Consider the following 21,962-nt stretch of genomic DNA (forward strand, 5'->3'; position numbering starts at 1 on the left):
TCACTTAATGTCGACTTCGTCTGGGCAGATCGTGATCCGCGTTGCTTTACGATGGTGACCACTATTTGTGTTGCGCGCCCTCTATTGGAAGAAATTGATATTGGTAAAATGTACGGGAGTGCTATGCCTTTTGTTGTGTTCATTCAATCATTTAGAAGCCTTCAATGTTAAAAAAACCCACACACACACACAAGTTCTCCATACTTTGATCTGATAGGGTAGAAATGTATGCACCATCGAAGCTGCGTTCGGCCGATGTCCAGAAAGATCTTCCAACGCTCGACGCCATGACCATAATGAAGCCGTGGCTTAGAAAACATGCTCCCACCGCCCAACGCGCAGCCCGCCACCAACGTTTAATCAAGATAATATTAGTCTGGCTCTCTCACGCTGCCAAAGTGATAATGTATATTAATATCTGTGGTAACCATACCGAATGTAAACCAACACAGTTTTCCTTGTGAATCGACCGTCCAGTTCTCCAAGCAAAAGGTTGTTTTCTATCTTAAATGTTTATGTATTTTTGTTGAAACTACATAGCTTTATAATCAAAGGAATAATATTCATTTTTGTCTTCTCTGTTACTAAATTACGCTGCTGAGTTGGTTCTCAGAAAGTGCAGAACAACGCCTTTCTTAATCTTATTCCTCCGTCATGTATGTGACTAGCCCCATAAATGTGGCCTATTTACTGGACGGGTCCTACTAAAGCGCGTCAACAAGCGTCAACAAGCGTCAACAAGTTTTAGTAGTCGTTAAGTGCGCGTCAACAAATTTTGTATAGGCCTTTGAACAATAAAAACAGCTTTATATGGTAGAAAAAGCAATAATGAACATCTTCTGCATATCAATTAAAGTTAAAATTACTTAAATAGTGGTTTTCCAGCGCGAAATTTACGACGGGTTTTTCGGTTTAGTATTGGCTGCCATCTTGTTTGAGATCTACATACTACGCATGCGTGGAGTGTACCATTCACGCATAGGGGTTTCTTTTAACGTTACGCTTAGGAATTAGGAAAACTATTTTTTTTTCAATTATAAATTATGCAAAACTTGGTCACGGTACTTGGCTAATTATTTGAAAAATATGCCGACTGACACTGTTCACAATGTCTGCCAAAAAATCCCAATGCAAAAACCAAACGAGGTTTCGCTAAGCGTAACGTATAAAGAAACCCCTATGCGTGAATGGTACACTCCACGCATGTGTAGTATGTAGATCTCAAACAAGATGGCGGCCAATACTAAACCGAAAAACCCGTCGTAGATTTTGCGCTGGAAAACCACTTTTTAAGTTATTTTAACTTTAATTGATATGCAGAAGATGTTCATTATTGCTTTTTCTACCATATAAAGCTGTTTTTATTGTTCAAAAGCCTATACAAAATTTGTTGACGCGCACTTAACGACTACTAAAACTTGTTGACGCTTGTTGACGCTTGTTGACGCGCTTTAGTAGGACCGTACTGGACTGCCTCCGTAAACATAGGCCACACGTCCACATGTACAAAAATCGTGTCGACTTTGCCAAATTTTGGGGGGATTTGATTGGAAAAGTAATTTGGAAAACTTTATGTGAACATTGGTTCTATTCCAAAATTCCAAATGTGTCATTGAGCCAGTAGTCCTATCAAAAGAGAATATCGAAATTTCAAATAAACATCTGTATGTATAATGTAGGCATGGTAGGCTATAACTTCTTGGACATGTTGGATTGTAATATCGTCAGACCATGGATGGAACTATAGGAACACACTCGGACCCCTTAGCTACGCAGTCCTATTCCCGCGCACCCACCTTCAATTTGTGTCTGACAATGCAACATTATTTTCCGTTCTTTTTATTTAATTAGATATTGTTGTTTTCTTTGTAATCCGTGGCTTTAAAGGATTTTTATTAAAAGGGAAATACATTTTGAGAACCATTTGGTTGAATGATAGTCTGGTTCCAACAGCCAAAGATCCTGACGAATACTATTAGGTGGGGAACCATACGGTTGACTGCCATACGGTAATGATAGCAGTTAAAAATCGTGTCACAGCTACCCATAACTACTAATGATAGCAACTACGATTTATTGAATGATGCCCTTAATTGACGCACTATATCATAAAAACCCTCTTTTAAGATTTCACTTTTTTTGTCACAGCTGATTAGCATCTTGCATACATTATTTTAATTGACCAGCAAACAGCTTTGTTCATGTATTGTATAAGTATCAATTCAACAAATTGTTTTTTATGCCTTACCACTTTTAAAGGGCCCATGAAATGTATTTTTTTTTTTTCAGTGCAATCCTCGAAAATGCACCTTTTTGTCTCTTTAACCTTATTTTCAATGTTCAGTTTTACCATTTTTAAGAGTATTTTGGTGCGTTTTTGGTTTTTACATGTATGCTAATGCAAATTTCCATATTCATGAGCACAAGTGTGATGTCATATCAGGCAGAAATTGATTTCTCTTGCAATTGGTTTATGTACAAAATAGTGCCAAAATTTGGATATTTTGCTGTCGTAAACTTTCTTTAACTTTTCGTGAGCAAACTGTTTTCACAAATATTTTCAATGAGCATTTTTTGGGGTTCACTATTTAAAGAGAAAAACAATTAATATGAACAGTGTCTCCCTGAAATGACTTCAAATGGCAACAGTGCCCTCAGTTGTCCAGAAAAGCAGGAAACTTTTTAAATGTAGAAAGAAGTGCACTTTTCAACAAAATTATCCAGAAAGGAATATCAATTAGTTTTCATTAACTGGAGAGGATTAGAAAGTAGCACAAAATATGTTCCTTAGAAATATTTACTTTAATTTGTTTTGTAAGACCAGTGATGTCATGATATGTAACAATGTGAATAATGTCCATATTAATATTAATTATTCTATTAATTGTGTTTGTTTTATTAGAAACAAGCAGCCGCTGTGTTCTGAAAGAATGAAATTCAAAGTTTGGATTACTGCAACATCACCTTGACCAATAACATGGCATCAGATGTGCATTCAACACAGGTAAGGAAACTTGTATTTATTATAGTGTAAACTTGGAAGTTCTATCACTGTAGTGAAACTATGGTCTCATCCCCAGCTTCGGCTTCACCTCTGGATGTTACAGAATCATTTGAAATGCCTTTGATATCCAAAAATAATGCGAATGAGGGCGGGGTGGTACCACCAAGGTTGGTACGTATGGCATTCCCATCGTGGACAGAAGCGAGGATAACTGCACACAGCAGTCACGCCGCGCTGAGGCAGTCGAGTTACGAACAACGTAACAAAACAGAGACTTGTTCATTTCATTCACACATAAAACAATCGCCCTAAGGCCAAAAAAAAAAAATATTCGGTCTCTGGTCAGACCAAAGTTTTTTGCCTTTTTTTTTTTTTGTGGAAGCTTGGATTGTACAGATAAGGTGGGTACTATTTTGCTTTTGTTGTGTCCTCATATACATTTGGGACCTCCATAATTTGCCTTGGTGCCCTCCATCATGTGCCTTGGTGCAATGTCCCCATTCCAAAAATTTGAGGAGGTGCAGCAATAGAGGGCGCTGCTGTAGCTACCGCGGACAATTTGAAAGAAAAAAAAAGGTTGACGCACATGATTAAAATCGTCGTGCGTGCTGACCTTAGACCGACTTATTATTTTTTTTGGCCTAAAGAAAAAAATCCACGCAATTTTCAGGCAGTTTTGATTTTATTTGTCTTTATTTGAAAAATATGGTTGATCACCAAATTGTTACTACAACATTTGCCTAAATAGAAACTCGTAGGTCTATCAAACATGGAAGTGATCCAAGTAAATGTGTCATGTAATGGTTGCTAAAGACGTCTGCAGAGCACATATCTGACTCACTGTTTCCTGTTTACATGAAATTTATATGTGCACAAGGTGTGGTTGGATTTATTTTGCATATTAAACGCTTTGCAAAAATGTCCTGTGCTTCACGAACTTATCGACCTAGCAGTGGTGTGAAATTGACCACAACATTAAAGGGCTCATGCAATTTATTTTTTGTCTTTGCAGTCTTTGAAAATGCTTTGTATCCCTTTAAGCTGATTTTCAATTTTTGTTTTGCCATTTCCAAGGGCCTTTTTGTTTTGCGAATTCCATATTCATGAGCAAAAATGTGATGTCATTTCAGGCAAAAACCTCAATGTTACAGTTATTTCGGCACCAGAAGTTGACAGAATTTTGTACATTTTGCAGTTGTACATTTTCTGTTCTTTGGTGATTGGTTGTGGTGTCAGCACATGGCAGTAAGCCAATGAGCAAACTTTTCCTACAGATGTTTGCATTGAGCAAATATCTGGTTCACAATTTGAGCAGAAAACCCCTAAACTGAACAGTGTCTTCCTGAAATGACATCACAGCAACAGCGCCCTCAGTTGTCTTGAAAAGCATTTAACAAAAAATGTTTGAAGAAGTGCACTTTTCAATAAAATTAACCAAAATAGGGATGTAAAATAGTTATCATACATTTAAGAGGAGTAGAAAGTTGCACAAAATATGTTCCTGATAAAAATTCATTACATGGACCCTTTAAAGACAATACAATTTTATCAGATTGTAGCAAAAAACATGACAAAAGAAAAGGCATGACTGTTAATGTTAAGAGTTCAACAATGTCCTCCATTCTATTTTAAAAGGGGTGAGATTTGTCATTTTGATTTGTCCTGATTTCAGGATTTTTATAATCAGTTTTTTTTTCTCGATTTCAAGACTTTTAAGAGAATCTCTTTTAAAATCTGGAATTCTTGAGGTTTAATGGTAAAATGTTTTTCCTATAAAAATTTACAAGTTTTGGCCCGTTTCCTTATTGAGGCTGTGGACAAAATGAAAAAGTGGCGCTTGTTTTCAATTGGCCATAACTCATTAAATATTTATCCGATTGGAAAGAGTTTTGCGTTGTTGAAAAGCTAATGAATTATACTCTCTAACTATGTATCGATATTTGCAATGTATGTTTTAAAAGCTGTGAAAAAGAGGGCACTTTGAGGGTTCCTTTTTTATGGGGGGGGGGAACACTCTGTATATCATCATTGCAAAGTTGAAATGTATTCAGTTCTTTGAAAATTGTAGCATAATGTCCTCATTGAGAAGTACATGTAGTGCAACTCTTCCCTACCCGATTTTTTATAATTTTGTAGCAGACAATTTTCAACACAATCGCTTAGTTTTCTCTGACAAAGAACTAAATAATTGTATGTGTATGTAATGTTTATATGTACATTTAGTATCGCTGTTTAGTTTGTTTTGTTATTGTAGTTTTACAATTGGCTTGTTCTCTAACACATCCACATATTGAACAGCTTGCAACAGCTCAGTGAGAGCAATGCCCAAAAGTTTAGCATCCTTTTTGTAGCTCCATGGCATAGCTAGATCCTGGATGACAAATTATTTTACCTACATGTACATGTAGCTAGTAATAGGAAATACAATGTACCATGTGCTTTTGTACTGTAAAGTACATTGTATTGGTGAATTGTTCAAGGACATTTGTAATATATACAGCCCACCCCTGATATGTAATTGTACACGGTCTGTCTGAGCTTGCTTACATTTAACATACAACATGTATGGCATGTATTCTTATGTACACTTTGTTTGTTGTGTTTACTGTAATGTATACAATCCATCAATCAGTAGAAGCCATTAAGTCCAGTGCTGTATCCTAGCAACACCTTATCAAATTTCTAAATCGGGTACAATAGGGTAGGACTTCTTTTGAGTCAGACATAAACATAATGTTGTAACAGCAAAATCGGTTATCCCAGGGTACAAGTGTAATTAGGCAAAAAAAGTTCTGCTTCGGATTACATGGCATTTGAAAATAGGGTACATGTAGATAGGTAGTGAAATTTTTTTTGGCAATTTTTTTAAATTTTCTGTGTACGATCATATGGAGGTGCCTGCGTGTAGTCAAGGGTGAAGGTACATGTACTAGGTAGTAATTGATAGTTTTCAGGTTTTTTTCCCTCATTCCCCCCCCCCCCCCCAAAAAAAAAATTAGGGTAGGGGCTGTCAAAATAGGGTAGGCAGGGTAACCGGAAGCAGAACTATTATTTTTTTTTGGCCTTATGTTAAATAACATAATTATGTCTAAAAATCTCAGTACCGATACATGTATCTGACAAATCATGCCTGATTCCAAAATACTTTTCAGAAGAAATTTGTGTCTATTTTTACATTTTTTGGAAAGATTTTTTTCTGTTCACTTTGATCCTCATCCTAAAGATCTCATGTTGCATTTACTGCAGATCAATCCACAACTAATGTTAAGTTTGACGGACGCTCCCTAATTTTTCTTATCATAGACAGATAAAAACACTCCTCCATGAGTCAGTAAATTTAATAATAATATGCACTTGTGATTATTTTAAGTTGAGTTTCAATTAAATGCGACTTTTGCTCAGGGGTGTAATTCATACAGTAAAAATTCATCCTTAAGTCACCAGAGACTTAGTCTCTGGATCCTCAGGCTAGTCTGGGTTTACCAAGATTACAAACAAGTTGTCAAGCCTCAAAATGTCTCTTCTTGAAGCGCCCTGGCCATTGGCCAATTCATAACTAGTTTAATGCAGAGTATCCGTGCTTCCTACAGGAAGCCGTGATTGTGTGTACATGTACATGTAGGAACTAGGGTACAGTTACTGCCTCAGTAAGCATTGGAGTTCTTCGTTTTACAGGATTTTGGTTATCCGATTTCACAAGCATTCAATTTAGCGGACATGTAGCAGCTTTTTATAAGCTGTAGGCCTACATTGTTTTCCAATCGTGGAATAGTCAAGGGTTAATTGTACCCCGTAGTTCGTTGTTGGTCTTACGTGAAGTGTGAACATGGCGGCGTTAACTGGACTGTTGCGGAAACTGCCCTCGTATTTCCAGTACGCTCCAGCCAGTCGGGTAAACTTGTTAGTCACTTGTAAAGTTGTATAGTAGCATGGCTAATTAGAAATAGATTTTTCATGAATAAAATTCATGAATGTGCAAAGTTAGCATTCTTTTTAATGATATATTAACGTAAACTGTGTTGAAAATAATTATGTTGAAATCTTCATGACGGCATTTTTAACAGAAAATTGGATTACCAAGATTCCGCCTTCTAGTATAAGTGAATATTCGATCTAAACGAAAGGTCGAATATTCGAATATATTCAATTATTTGAATTGACTCGGCCTTAAGAAAACGAGTGCTTTCGCAAATAACTGAATTTGTATTTGCCATTGGGCTTTCTAAAGCCACGTAAGGATCATTAACAATTATCCGGAAAAGTGCCTCAATGACAGAAACCTTGCTCAAAGTAAAGATAGAACTGGTATCAAATACCCTGTGAAATTATTTCGCCTGAATGGTGCTGTTTGGTAGAAGATTGAGATTGGAGGTTGCCGACGGACACTCTGTTTGTGTTTTTAAGTGCAGTAGCAATGGAATCCAGTTACGTGACCCAAAATATTGTGTGTATACATGTACGTTTCCTCTGTTTCCTCAAAATGCGTAGTATCCACTGAGCTGAAATTCAACAGGTTACATGTAGATGTTATGCACCCTACTTAAGTTTTTGATTAATTCTGTTGTTTCAAATGGGTAAGATGTTCAAAAAAGCAAACGGTTCTTAATGTATACCTTTAAGGTTAAAATTAATATTCTGACTTTATTCCCACAACCTCTATGATGATACTAAGCATGCAATATGAACTTAAATCTTGGAGAAATGCTAAATCCAACATAACAATTGTTCAACATATTTTTCCAAAAAATGCTACTTAAGTATTCACTTTCTTAGAGTTTAGGCACTCTCCTGAAGACGGTCAGAGCATACTGACCGGAACGTCGAGTTTATACCTCTGGTTCTTTTCAGAACCATTCTCTTAGTTGAGAAATTATTCGCACATGGTGTTTCCGCAAACCTTGCATTGTAAAAGAAAAATCCTTTGAATTTGATTTTTTTTTTTTGCAGGGGGGTGTGACAAACGAAACAGAATCACAACTCATCATCCGCAGGAATCCTGTCCCCGCAGCCAAGAAGCAACTCCCTCAGGTGCCCAAAGACGACGAGGAAGCGGTAGGTCCCGGCAGACCGTCGTCTGGGGTCCAGAGGTCAGGGGTCGAGAGGTCGGGGTCCACAACATCAGCTGAACGGGTCAGTTCGGCCACCAGCCCAAGCAACGGTACTTCCTCGTCGGGAGCCTATGGGCAGTTCTACCTGGAGTATGCGCTGATGGCTGAATTGTAAGCATCTTGGGAAAAGTATTATTTTCCTTTTGTTTGGAAGGGATTTGCTTCACTTCATTTGCATCATTTTTTTTTCTTGTTTGCAAGTTTTGGGTTCTGTAACTTCTGTTTACTCTTATAAATCACTTACAGTTACAGATTGTCCATTAACCCTAACCGCCCTGAATCCTTCAAAATCCTCTTTGCCAAAGTGGAGGAAATTGGAGGATTGAGGTTACATGGCAAATTCTGTTACTGATTTCATAGGATGCACTTTGTCAAGATCTTGGGCCGGACCTTGTGTTGTTTTTGCTCAGCCATGCATAAATATAGGCCTGGATTATGCTTGAAATCCTCCGTACTGCTCCAGGATGTCACTGGCCAAGCCTTAACATATTGACAGTCACTGCCGCAGGATTTTGCAGGATTCAGGCAGTTGTTCCCCCCCCCCCCCCCCCCCCGGTTATATTCAAGAAATAATGAAGGAATTTGCAGGATTGAGGCTATATGCTATTTTTCCATGAGGCCAATGGGAGGATTTTGCAGGATTGATGCTACATCCTAGCAAAAAGGCCTAGGGAGTTACGGTTAACCACCATGAAATTGACCCGTGAACTCGCAAATCTGATTTTAATCTTGGCTTCAATTGATCCATTACTTCCCTCTATTATCCCCCAGTAATCAGCTGCATAAACAGAAGTTACCTGGAGTTCATGTCATACCATCAGCTAAATCACCTCTCCGTAAGTACAATTTGGGCTTATGGTGCATCATTGTCGGTAGTATTTTTGCCAAAAAAGAAAAAAGGAAGGCAAGATGCTTGGACTACTGAAAACTTAAAAAAAGGTCCAATAAAATGTCTAACTTTAAAATCCTCTGAAATCCCACAGCGTGGGCCGATTTCACGAAACGCGTCTTATCTTGTGATTTATCTTATGACTTAAGACAAGTCCTCGCTCTAAGATCGATCTTAGCTAAGACGCGTCCTACGACCGATTTCACTAAACCCACCTTCAGCAAGACGCATCAAAACTACCAATTTGATAGCTGTTTCAAGTTGTTTTTACCGCTTGACAAAACCATTGTTGAAAAGAAACGCGCAAAACTAACTTCCCGTACGCATGCATAGAACAAGAACTTTCGCCAGAAAAATTACTCTACTCAATAAATTTCACGCACAAGATAGAGTCATTCTTGCTCTCCGTTTCATCACTCTATTTAAAAAAGTTGACCAAGTGTTTGCGTATAGTTATTTTTTAAAAAATAAGCTATTTTTATTAAAACTACCCATGTAACAGAAATCTTTTCGAATCTGTTTATACAGCAGTTTTCTTCCTGCGCTCGAAACTAATTCTAGGCTGACAATCGTCTTTAACGGTTATGATAGACATACAAATTAACGCATGCATTAATGAGATAAGACGACCCTCAGACCGATCTTAAGTTAAGACACGTTCCGCTGTATTGCTAAGGAAGTTATGACGTGTTGAACGCGTCTTGAGTTTGGTGAAATCGATCCCATGACGAGTCGCGAGTTAAGACAAGTTATCCTTCCTAAGACGCGTCTTAGCGTTTCGTGAAATCAGTCCCCGGTCTTGCAGTGTTTTACAGATTCAGGATTGTGTACAGCTCAGCCACCATCGCCTCACACTGGGCTTGACACCCAAATTTTGTAGGAATACACTACACGTACATGTAGACAGGATGCGCCATATAAGTCCAGTGCACTGTATTGGGTTTGCGGAAGCGAGCAAAACTTAAGTGCCACAGGAGTTTTGGTTTACCTGCAGGTGTGCATGTGTTCCTCTTTCTCTAGATTGGTTTGGGGTGCTGTTCATCAGACAGGGTCTCTATCAGGAAGGTATCTTCAAGTTTGATCTCCTCATCCCAGAGAATTACCCAGATGGAGACAGTCCTGTGAGTGTTCTTATCATTGGATGCCAGCGATATACAAATCATAGACCAATTCTTAAAGAGTCATGAAGTGAAGTTTTCTTAAGAACATATTTTGTGCATTTTTCTACTCCTCTTAATGAATGAAAGATATTTGACATCCCTTTTTGGTTAATTTATTGAAAAGTCGCTTCTTTAAACAATACAAGTTTTCCATGCTTTTCCAGACAACTGAGGGCGCTGTTGCTGTGATGTCATTTCAGGAAGACACTGTTCAGTTTAGGGGTTTCCTGTTCAAATTGTGAACCCAACAATATGCTCATTGAAAACTTCTGTGAGAAAAGTTGGCTTACTGCCATCTACCGACACAACAACAAATCAATGAAGAACAGAAAAATTAAGAGAGCAAAATATAAGGTCACACCTAGTCAACCGTTGGGCATCAATCTCAAGTTGGCAGCGCTACTATTTGGCAGCTCCACTTCAGGCTCCGATCTCTGACTTTGATCGACCTATTCTTCTGCAATTTCTATCATGATTTTTACACCAAGATACAGATTAGGAACTGCTGATCAGCATGGTTCGCCAAACTTACTGTGATATGATCCCATTTTGGAGAATATTTGGGATCTTTTTCTGGACATTGCTGTGTACTTTGATCATCAGTACAGCAGCCCACGCTCCAGCTTCCACACAACACCGATCACCAACAATAGCGATCAAGAAGACAAGCACTTACAATGGACCACCACCAACAACAGCAATCAAGAAGACAAGCATTTACAATGGACCACCACCAACAATAGAGATCAAGAAGTCAAGCACTTACAATGGCCCTGCACCTAATCCTCATGGTGAATGCATTGTGCCTCAACACCTACATGGATTAGCCAATTGTCAGCAAGGGACAGTAATGATGACTTCTGCCCAGGCATTCTGTCTTCAATTTAAGTACCAACCTACAGAGCTCTATTCCCTGTACCAAGGGCCTGATTTCTACACCACATGTCCACTCCAGCCACAGATATGCAGGAAAATCACATATTTAAACATCAGACGGACGCCTTGCTTGATTCATGCACCAGTGGACGTCACAAAAACAGATGACCCTCGAAAACGCACAACTCTACGCAGACGATCTCGTAGAGGTTGCAAAGCAGGGATTCACAGAAGGAGGCCGACTCCCCAAAGTTTGATTCCAGTAATTATTGGTTATGGAAGACAAACTTCTTTTTCCACTGGTGAATATCATCCGGACTATCTACACAATGGATCTGCGAACTGTTGCCATAGTAACCTAGTGCAGCTTACTGCAAACAAGACGGCGAAAGCAGAACATACTACCTCCTTCTGTATGCTCAATGCAAGATCTCTGAAAAATAAAACCAACGCCTTCGTTGACTTTGTTATCGACAATAAATTTGATATTGTTGGTGTCTGCGAGACATGGCTATCCGCTGACGATGATGCTGTAATTGCAGAACTCAACCCTGGAGGATACACGTTCAAGCACATACCAAGGACAGGTAAACGAGGTGGCGGTGTCGCCCTCCTATATCGGAGTGATTTAACTGTACAAATCCATCCAGCCCTTGATAACATCAATTCCAAATTCCTTTGAACTGATACAGATGGATATCATCCAGAACTCAAACGCTGTACACCTGGTCGTCGTCTACAGACCTCCAGGATCATCAACTCCTTTCAAAGATTTTCTAAATGAGTTCTCGGATGTACTGGACAACTACCTTTTCAAGAAGGCCAGTTTGATTATTTCCGGAGATTTCAACATCCACGTTGATACAACTTCACCTGAGGCCAGAGGTTTCTGTGATGTTCTAAGTGCATATGGCCTTGAGCAACACATCCGTCAGCCAACCCATATACGTGGCCACACTCTAGACCTGCTTATTTCACGGAAAGGGATCGACCCCACAGGACTGTCTGACATTGACATAATCGGTGGTATTTCTGATCACTCCGCCCTTACTTGCAACCTACATACTCCAAGTATGCGAACTGCCCGGAAGTCTGTTGTGTCACGAAACATTCAGTCTATACAACCTGCTTGCTTCATCGAGGATTTGAATGAAGCGTCATTCACAGAGAAATGCACTGTGAGCAACGCAGATCTGGCTGTCGGCAGCTACAACTCCATTCTGATAGCTACTTTGAACACACATGCTCCTGTCCAACAACGTTCAGTGAAAATTCGACCAAATACTCAATGGTACACCCAGAAAATAGCAGATGGAAAACTTCTTCGTAGGCAGCTTGAAAGGAAGTGGCGATCTTCCAAGCTTGAAATACATCGTCAGTTGTATCGCCAACAATGTCAGCGAGTCCAATCGTTAGTTCGTGCTGCAAAAACAGGGTACAACTTGAAACGAATTAACGACTGCTCAGGTGACACGAAAAGACTGTTCAGAGTTGCAAGCGATCTTTTGAACAGAAAGCAGCCTTCCCCTCTTCCAACACATGTTTTCGCTGAAGATCTAGCTGCTCGTTTCAGCAACTTCTTCACCAGCAAGATAGAATCTATTCGTGCCAGTCTGCCAGCCATCAATCAAACATCTTCGTCACGTAAAACTCGTGCAGTCTTAGACACTCTTGCTCCTGCATCTACAGATGAAGTTCGCAACATCATGGCAAGGTCACCAGCAAAGTCATGTGAGTTAGACCCGATCCCTACCTCTCTTCTAAAAAAATGTATGTCTGCCATCACCCCAGTCATCACTAACATCATCAATGTGAGCTTGGATACTGGAGTCGTTCCTGAAGTCCTAAAGAGAGCGATTGTTCGACCAACATTAAAGAAACCTGGTATGGACACAAATTCCTTGCAGAGTTACCGTCCAATATCCAACCTTCAATATCTCTCCAAAGTCTTGGAACGTGTGGCATTCTCTCGTCTCTCAGATCATTTGCAGGAACATTCGCTACTTGACAGCAATCAATCAGCATACCGTTCAAATCATAGCGTAGAAACACTTCTCACAAATTTAACGGACAACGTACTTCAACAAATGGATAATGGAAACATCACAGCCCTTGTTCTGCTTGACATGTCCTCAGCATTTGACACGGTAGACCATCGTATCCTCATCGATCAGTTATGCTCGTTGGGAGTCAGCGGAACAGCTTTGCAGTGGTTCATGTCCTATCTGACAAATCGCTCTCAGCGTGTATGCATCGGAAATGCAAAGTCTGAAGCTAGCCATCTTGCCTATGGTGTCCCCCAGGGATCAGTCGGTGGTCCTCTCTTGTTTTCAATATATCTTCAACCTGTAGGTAATATCATCAACGCGCACAACATCAAATACCATTGTTATGCTGACGACATACAGCTGTATGTTTCTTTCCCACCATCTGCCATTGCTATGTCATCCGCAGCAAAACAACTGGAGGCATGCATCAAACACATCAACACGTGGATGGACTCTAGCGGTCTAAAACTCAACCACTTGAAGTCTGAACTCATTCTTCTGGGCTCAAAGCAAATGCTTGGCAAGGTGGATACGAAGGGTTTTCATGTACAAGTGGGTACTAGCAGTATCTACTCATCTGCCAAAACTCGCAATCTTGGTGTCATCTTCGACACCAATATGTCCTTCCATGACCACGTTTCCCATGTGTCTAGGTCAATCAGATACCAACTTCGCAACCTTGGTTTTGTTCGCAAGTACCTGAGTCGGAATGCAACTGAACAACTAGTCCACGCCCTCATTTCTTCACGCCTTGATTTCTGCAACTCCATATTTGTAAGCCTCCCTCAACAACAGCTAAATAAACTGCAACGCCTCCAAAATTCCGCAGCCAGACTAGTCACTCTCACCAAGAAAGCATGTCACATAACACCTGTCCTTCAGTCTCTTCACTGGCTGCCCGTTGACAAACGCATCACCTTCAAAGTTCTGTTGTTGGTCTACCACGCAGTCCATGGCTCCTCACCAGTCTACTTACAAAACTCAATACAGGCATACCACCCCCCACGCAGGCTTCGATCATCAGACTCCTCCCTTCTTCAAGTTCCTCGATCCCGACACTCTTGGGGTGACCACAGCTTCTCTCACGCAGGCCCCACTCTCTGGAACAGTCTACCCCTCTCTATCCGTCAAGCTCCCTCTTCGATCTCCTTCAAACAAGAACTCAAAACCTACCTGTTCACATCCTAATCTCCTCTTCAGCCTGCACCTTGCAATTCATATGTCTTGAACCTAGCATTTATAATTTGTAGTTTTGTCATTTATAATTTTTGTCATTTAAGTTTTGTAGTTTGTGCTTACTCTTTGTATAGCGCCATGAGCGTCACCTAGTGATGGACCTGTTTGCGCTTAATAAGATGCCACTATTATTATTATTATTAAAATTCTGGCAACTTTTGGGTGCTGAAATAACTGTAACATTGAGGTTTCTGCCTGAAATGACATCACACTTTTGCTCATGAATATGGAAAATTCACAATTGTGAATTGACTTGTGATCTACTTGTGACCGGACTTGATAATGAATAACGAATTCCACCTTGTCTTTATATGTGCCCTTTTTCAGAGGTTAATATTTCGGCCGTCCATCTTTCACCCCATCGTCGACCCGGTCAGTGGAGAGCTAGACGTCCAGAGAGCGTTCACCAAGTGGAAGAGAAACGTCAACCACATCTGGCAGGTGCTACTGTACGCCAGGAGAGTGTTCTACAAGATTGATACCAAGGCTCCTCTCAACCCAGAGGCGGCAGTGTTGTGAGTATAACACCAATAAAGTTTCTCTACTGCATTTAAATTACGGGCTTCTTGCACATTGCTGGCTCCTGGCAGTTAAAATACGTAACTTTTCCTTTAAGGCTTTTCAGCATTGAGCAAGTTTGAGAGCAAACTCTGTCTTAAGGTCGGGTGAAATGGGGACATTCCTCCACACATAGAGCAAGTGGCCCGCATGACTGCACAGCCTTTGTGTGGTAGCGGGACTGCACAAAAGCAGCAGCTGTGGAACTACCCACTAGCCGTGTGCCACGGCATACCACAGCTGACAACTGCATTCCAATGAGGATTAGCGGCCGCGGCCCTGACCGCTTCCCGTGCGCATGGGGTTAATACTAGGAAGTTACATGATGTGATTTTGGGTAATGTACAGACATGTTCATTAGGAGTCAGACACACAACTTTTCCTTGGATCTGCTGATCTCATTTATTATCTCTCATGAATGCCATTACAAATTGAAAAACACTGTACAAAGTCTTGTGTGGTTTGGAATTTCTTCGTTTTTTTTCAAAATTCCCAGTTGCATGCCTGAGGAGTATGCATTGGTGTAACTGGGGGGTGGGGTGGTGGGTGTTGGGGGTGGGTGGGGAGGGGGTACATACCCCCTCAGCAGACTGTGAGTTCAATATGTGTGGGTAAGAAGGGATCAACTAATGGTCAAACCATTTTTAGTTTAAAGGTAGCGTCCATCATTTGTTAACATCCAGAAGCAACAAAATTGCTCAAATTCTCAAGAAGGGTGCTGATGAACTAACCTGATGAAGTTTCAGCTCGGCGAATGCTGTATATTCTGAGAAAAGCGTGTACATGAATTTGCTCATGACAAGTGTCTCCAACATGCAGTACGCAGGCATGAGATTTTTCAGACTTTTGTCCAAAATCAAACTTTTTGAATCTCAGAGAAAGACAGTAGTAGTAAAGAAAGATAGGCATCTTTCAGACCTTTCATCAATTTTCAGAATTTTTTTTTTTAATTGACAATCTCTTCCCTGAGTATGATACAGTTCCTGGGGTTAAGTTGATCAGTCTATCGGTCATGAGGCATCATCAATTATTCCAAGACTAATTATTTTGGCACAGATATGAAGAGGAAATGGACTTGTTCAAATCCAAGGTCAACGAGACGGTGGAGATGTGCAAGAGCCGGAAATACGACCCCCCATACTCGGAGGACCCTCATGCCATACACTTCAGCGAGTGGGACGATGACAAACACGGAACGGCGCGGACGGCAATAATGACACCCAAGCCACAGGTAAGACGTGTCTAGATACCCAGGTATGAGGTGTCTAGATACTAGATCAAATTATTACGAACTCTTTGCATATCAGGGAACAGCCTATTCTGGCTAGAAACACACAGGAAACACTTTTAACCCCTGAAGTACCGGGTGTAATGGGGACATTCCTCCACACATAGAGCAAGTGGCCCGCATGACTGCACAGCCTTTGTGTGGTAGCGGGACTGCACAAAAGCAGCAGCTGTGGAACTACCCACCAGCCGTGTGCCACGGCATACCACAGCTGGCAACGGCATTCCAATGAGGATTAGCGGCCGCGGCCATGACCGCTTCCCGTACGCATGGGGTTAAGTAAACAGTAAGTCTGTCACTAGCCAATATGGCCCATAAGGCTGGCGTTTATCTATGGTTTCCTTGGCATGAAATGACCGAGAATGTTTCTATTCCTCCTGGATGGGATGCCAGTCCATCGCAGGTTACTATGTATACTCCTGGGTGGAGAGAGGCAAGAGGGAGTGAAGTGGCTTGCCCAAGGACACAGCGTATGGCCAGCAGCTGGATTCAAACCCCTACCCTCTGATCATGAGTCACAAACCCTAACCACTAGGCCACCCTACCACTAGGCCACCCTTACCACTAGGCCACCCTTACCACTAGGCCACCCTCCCATATTAAGCACTCTGCTGTGATACAAAAGGAGATGGAATGCCATGAGCTTTGTTGTTTTGTAAATTTGGGTGAAGAAAACTTCACACAATATTGATGACATAAAAAATAAATTTTGGAAAAAGTTTTGAATTGTTGGCTGAGCTTGAGTTAGCTTTTAGAATAGACCTTTTTTAGGGTAGGTTTAAATTTCTGGATTTTATTTTTCATGTTTGATGATGCAGAAATCTCCTGGGGAAACTGAAGGTCAAAAAAATGCCCAGATATCGGGCCTGTCGTGGGTCAAACCAGGTACGCTACAGGTATTCAGCAAAGACTGACATTAGAGGGCGCTCTCTTCCCAAGGATTAAAGAGTCATCCGGCACCCCAACAATGAAAAAGTGAGCAAAGTGTTTTGCATTCGAATTCAACTCTTAAAGTGGTTTATCCGTCAGCACCAAGCAATCATCCGAAATGAAATCATCAGATTGCTACAACCGCGTGCAGTAACGAAACAAAACCCTCCAGAATCTGTCAAAATCAAACATAATCTGAATGATTCGGGACGCTATAGCGCTCAAACCAATGCTTTGGTTCAGTGTTGTGTCAACATCAAAGACTATGCCATTGGATTACTGTACAGTGTGGGAGTTTTGCAGAATCAGGAAGATTTTGATTGAAAAATAATTGTTGAGAGTTTAGGCTTAAATCCCGCTGGCTTGCAGCATTAATTAAGGCCAGTTTGCATACTTTGTGCGAATGTGAAACAAAGTTGATGCCACGAAACATTCAATGTGAATTTCACCCGAGTTAGAAGTGTGTTCAACTTTTGTGAATTCGGATCACACAAATACATGTTCGCGTTTGCTTTCGCAGCGAGTTTGAACCGGTTTTTAAGGATCCCAAAAGGGGATGTTTAGAGGATATATTGTAGGAAAATAATCCAGACAAAGGCAAATTTTGCTCGATGAAATTGTGAATTGGAAAGTGACTTTATTTTGGTGATTAATATCGGAAACTCATTTTCTTTTTCTTTGTGGGGAGGTTTTGTTAAAAAAAATTGTAACATGTGGCTGTAGACAACATAGAGATGCTTGTATTAATGAGAGAAAATTATGTTCTGAACTTAATTTGAGAAGAAAAATCAGCTGATGACAGTTGATAATGCGAAATTTGTCAGTGTTTATATTCCATGTGTTTATGTTTCATTGTGATGTGAGAGGATAAATGATTAATTTTTTTGTAAAGGTTTCTTTGTAGATACGTTTTGTTCACATGGAGGTAAATTTTTTATATATATATTATTCACATCGAGTTGTAGGTCACACACATGAAATGTCAGTGTTTAATTTCAGAAAGAAAATTCCTTAGTGGACTAGCGGTTGACAGAATTTTGATCTGTATATTGGAGATTATAAATACTTAATTTAATATGGTCAACTATATGATTTTTTTTTGTACATAAAATTAACACCCAGAAATCAACGAACTAATATTTAATTAACAATAAAATTTATTATTATAGTTGAAATATTTATATCTTGCCGCGGTGCAGGTTAGTTTACTGAAAAAAAAATTATGCGTAAAAAACAATAAAAACTTATTTTAATCATGCGTGTAGAATGTTTGTATTCTTGATGTTTATTTCTGGATAATTTGTTCAACTTTAAACACTGGGTCTTTCCAATCCACCAAAATGTGGTTTGCTTGGATTCTGATGAGCAAACATTGATGTCCAAATTTTGTTCAGTTAAAGTAGAAATAGTGCTCTAAGAGTCATGGTGAAAGGTTGAGTTCATCATTTGTCATACATGTATATTCATTTATTTGTTTGAAGCAACAAAAGTTCTCAAAATCTAAAGACGGGTGCTTAACAACTAACCTGATAAAGTTTTAGCTCGGTTAACGTTGTATATTCCAAGAAAACAATACTCTAGGCTCTCGAAGTCAATTCAAAATTTGCCGAGTCATGTTTTGAATTGCGGCCGAAATCGGCATCTGGGACACGTTCTCATTCAGCCGACTGCAGCTACGCGATATCATGCACAGTACCGATGAATTATAGCAACCGCGCGTGTGCGTCATGTCAACGCTTCAGCACACCCATTAACGGCTTTGCCAAATTAAAAACGAACTACTAACGGACATTTGCATCTTTAGGGTTAGAAAAAGGTTGACCAATTAATTTGAAACTACAAGTTACTTAATGTTTTAATTAATAATTTAATTTTTAATTTTTTTTTTTTGGGTTGTCAAAACATACAAATACATGCAGCAGAAGATACGTTACGTTGCAAATTCAAATTAACTGGTCAAAGTGAAACCTAGATATGCAGACTACAGTCTGCGTCTAGGTTTCACCTTTAACTTTGATTTTGTTTTGAGAAATACATTACAACACTATTCAATTCTTTGGTAAATATCTTCTTAAAATTTAATGCAAAGTATTCCTTTAAAAATTGTTGTTATAGCAGATCTCATTTGAATGTCGTCCATACTTAATTCAACATTGATGTGTATGTTTACAACTTCACAAGCACTTTTAGCAACCACATTTTGTTACAAGTTGTGTATAGCCACGTACATTATAATAAGTATTTTAGTGTGGTACAGTAAGAAACTGAAATGGTAATGACATATCTTGAATTTGAATACACAAGTTGGAAAAAAGCTTGGAAGGAATGTAGTATCCAGACCCCACTTCTTTAGTTGTGTACAAAGTCTATGGAGTGTTGAGCGCATTTTCAAAGTATTTTGTAACAACATTGGAAATGTTTCTCAGTCGCAGATTCATGTCTTTGCAACATTTTGGCAATGACTGCCCTTAATATGATGAATATTACATGTTTATTCGTCAGGATGCAACATTCTTTCCAAAGGCTTTTACTCAGTACTTACAATAGACTTTACTTAGGTAGGTTTAGAGTTCAATGAATTGAAAAAGCCTGGTTTATTTGGTTTCTGGTTTTCAGAACGGAAATTTAATCAAAGCTGCTGACCTTCATACTGGTAAAATTTGATCTTTGCAGGAAATTGAACAGTGGAGTTGTGAAATCCTTGTAGGAATCATAAAGACCAGGACTGTTGCCATTGATATGTAGTATTTTTTTGACAAAATTGTGTAGCTATAATCTTCAAAATCTATACCAGAATATTTAGAGTATTTTCAGATCAAGGGACCTCCAAGAGGTGGTGTACAAATTATATATTCCAATGCAGATCAAGTGCCTGAAGTGGATATATTCACATGTGATTGATAGGATAGATGAGTGTATAATTAATTCCATTTCACTTTGTTTTCTTTCTTGATGGAGGTGTAGATTTTCTTTGGCCGTACTTTTATATGTTTAACGGAGGACTACTGTAAATGCTTGTGTGTGCAATTTGTAATAAAAGTCATTCTGACCCCTTGTCGAAGGAGAAGTAAAGCATTGTTTAGTCTTTGTGCTTTGCTTTCTTTTTATGTTTCTACTGCTTCAAACAAATGTTACTGCATATGGTTCAATGACTGATAAATTATACAAAAAAACTGCGCAACACATGCAAACCTCAAACTCTGCAGGTGATGCAAAGTAGCTTATCATGTACAAGAGGTACAAACAATATAAGGTTTGTAAATACAAGTGTATCAGCAATAAAGGGAGTTGACTCTCATCAAAACAAAGTCTGTTACAACAAAGTTCTGGTTAGAGTGAACACAAATTGGGATACATGTAGCTTGCAACATCTGGTCTGTATAATCCCCGCCATTCCAAATCACGAACCAGTCACTTCATCCTCTTCACTGTCCCTCACAGCATTCAGAATCTCATTGGTCAACGGCCACCGTCTGCCGTTCCATTTAAAATGGGTGGGCGGGGCATACTCCCCGGCCTCCCCAAATTCAAAGAATGGACTTATTTCTATGGCAACGCTGGATTTGATCAGTCCGACGCCACCAGTTTTCTTGGGGGCTGGATGGTATATCCTCCCACTCTTGGGTAGCATGCACACTTTCTCCGGTTCAAATTGAACGGTGAAACTATCGGCGAAGTTGCAGACCAGGCGATCTGAGGGGGTGTCCTCCGAAGTGGCCAGATCGTCCCCAGGTGGAAGAATTTTCGTGAAGACTATTGGTTGGTCATCACATCTGATAAAGTTTCTCTCCGCCCCACACGGGGACAGGTAAGGGAAGTCGGCAGCATATCGCTCCATGTTGTTCAACTTCAGACGTTTGAAGAAGAATGACAAGAACTTCTTATCTGAAAAGTTAAATAAGGTGTTAAAATAAGTTAAAAAAAGTGTGATTCTAAAACTAAAACGGAAATGAATAATTATCTTTAGATTTGTGAATGTAAAAGAGAGTCAACAAATTAAATAGAAAGAACATTTTTTTATGAGTTCATGAAACATGAATGAAATGTTGTTATTGAATTAATCATATTTCTGAAAACCTGAAAACCAACAATCGTTCAACTTCAATCAAGTAGGCCTACCCTCACCTTTGAAACATGTGATGAAGTTTTTGACTTTGGTGTCGTCTAGAAATAGCTGAAAGAAAAATGAAATATGAATTTGATTTTTAAGGAGTGAAGTATGTTATAAGGAAAATTATTGATAGAATGGAGTGCCAACTTGAAATCCCTCTCTCCTAGCATGCCTAGGCAGCTGAAATTTCTTATTGTATTTTGCTTTAAATTTGCACAGAGAAAAAAGAGGATTAATCTACTTGTGAACATATATGTTATTGTTAATGCAATTAGGAATGTAGGTTCCTCCGCTTCACATATATAAGTATTCCTCCATGATATAAGTAAAGTGCATTGTAATAAGCATGTTCACATGATTCAGTCACGGAATTTACAATTGAGTTGCAAGTCAAACATGTCAAAACTTGAAGTAGTTTTACCTGTCCTTGATGATCAATGAAATAAAAATATTCTCGCACTCTACTAGGCTCTGGTGATTGGCCCTGCACGTAACTAGCTCTACGCAATTGTCTACTACAAGTTGAGATAAAACGACACGCGTTGACCGAGGTTTTCCAAAACATTATGCCACAATTTTGAGACGCAAAAGTTGTGTCGATCTGTGCTGCTTGTTTTGATTACACAATCCTCAACTTTGACCTTTCTCTCTTTGAACTTTGCCGCCACCCAGTAATTATCCGCTCAAGAGAAACGTCTTTTGATTGGTCTACAGTAGTTGTCTCTATTTCGATATTGAAGATTTTTATATATTT

At 39.5% G+C, this 21,962-nt stretch overlaps 2 protein-coding genes across 2 annotated transcripts; one reads left to right on the plus strand and one right to left on the minus strand.

Annotated features, from left to right (window-relative positions):
- The first annotated feature begins 196 nt into the window (after positions 1-196).
- On the plus strand, positions 197-20,169 carry LOC119739140 (AKT-interacting protein-like). Its single transcript, XM_038213967.1, has 8 exons — positions 197-492; positions 2,903-3,004; positions 7,952-8,223; positions 8,884-8,948; positions 10,022-10,122; positions 14,649-14,836; positions 15,936-16,110; positions 16,986-20,169. The coding sequence occupies exons 2-8, from the start codon at positions 2,978-2,980 to the stop codon at positions 17,079-17,081; spliced, it is 924 nt and encodes a 307-aa protein (XP_038069895.1). The 5' UTR covers positions 197-492; positions 2,903-2,977; the 3' UTR covers positions 17,082-20,169.
- LOC119739141 (UPF0598 protein CG30010-like) lies at positions 19,150-21,862 on the minus strand. Its single transcript, XM_038213968.1, has 3 exons — positions 21,630-21,862; positions 21,223-21,271; positions 19,150-20,982 (listed from the first exon to the last, which is right to left on the minus strand). The coding sequence occupies exons 1-3, from the start codon at positions 21,771-21,773 to the stop codon at positions 20,498-20,500; spliced, it is 678 nt and encodes a 225-aa protein (XP_038069896.1). The 5' UTR covers positions 21,774-21,862; the 3' UTR covers positions 19,150-20,497.
- Positions 21,863-21,962: the final 100 nt, after the last annotated feature.

This window comes from Patiria miniata, unplaced genomic scaffold (assembly GCF_015706575.1).
Source record: "Patiria miniata isolate m_02_andy unplaced genomic scaffold, ASM1570657v1 HiC_scaffold_30, whole genome shotgun sequence".
In the NCBI taxonomy this organism is placed as follows: Eukaryota; Metazoa; Echinodermata; class Asteroidea; order Valvatida; family Asterinidae; genus Patiria; species Patiria miniata.

What these genes read in the sequence shown, in the direction of transcription:
- LOC119739141 (XM_038213968.1), bottom strand. Translation starts at nt 21,773, where the DNA reads ATGTTTTGGAAAACCTCGGTCAACGCGTGTCGTTTTATCTCAACTTGT. An exon ending in TCATTGATCATCAAGGACAG is followed by an intron (nt 21,272 to 21,629) that starts GTAAAACTACTT and finishes TTTTTCTTTCAG; the next exon opens with CTATTTCTAGACGACACCAA. An exon ending in CTTCATCACATGTTTCAAAG is followed by an intron (nt 20,983 to 21,222) that starts GTGAGGGTAGGC and finishes TTAACTTTTCAG; the next exon opens with ATAAGAAGTTCTTGTCATTC.
- LOC119739140 (XM_038213967.1), top strand. Translation starts at nt 2,978, where the DNA reads ATGGCATCAGATGTGCATTCAACACAG. An exon ending in CAGATGTGCATTCAACACAG is followed by an intron (nt 3,005 to 7,951) that starts GTAAGGAAACTT and finishes TTTTTTTTGCAG; the next exon opens with GGGGGTGTGACAAACGAAAC. An exon ending in TATGCGCTGATGGCTGAATT is followed by an intron (nt 8,224 to 8,883) that starts GTAAGCATCTTG and finishes ATTATCCCCCAG; the next exon opens with TAATCAGCTGCATAAACAGA.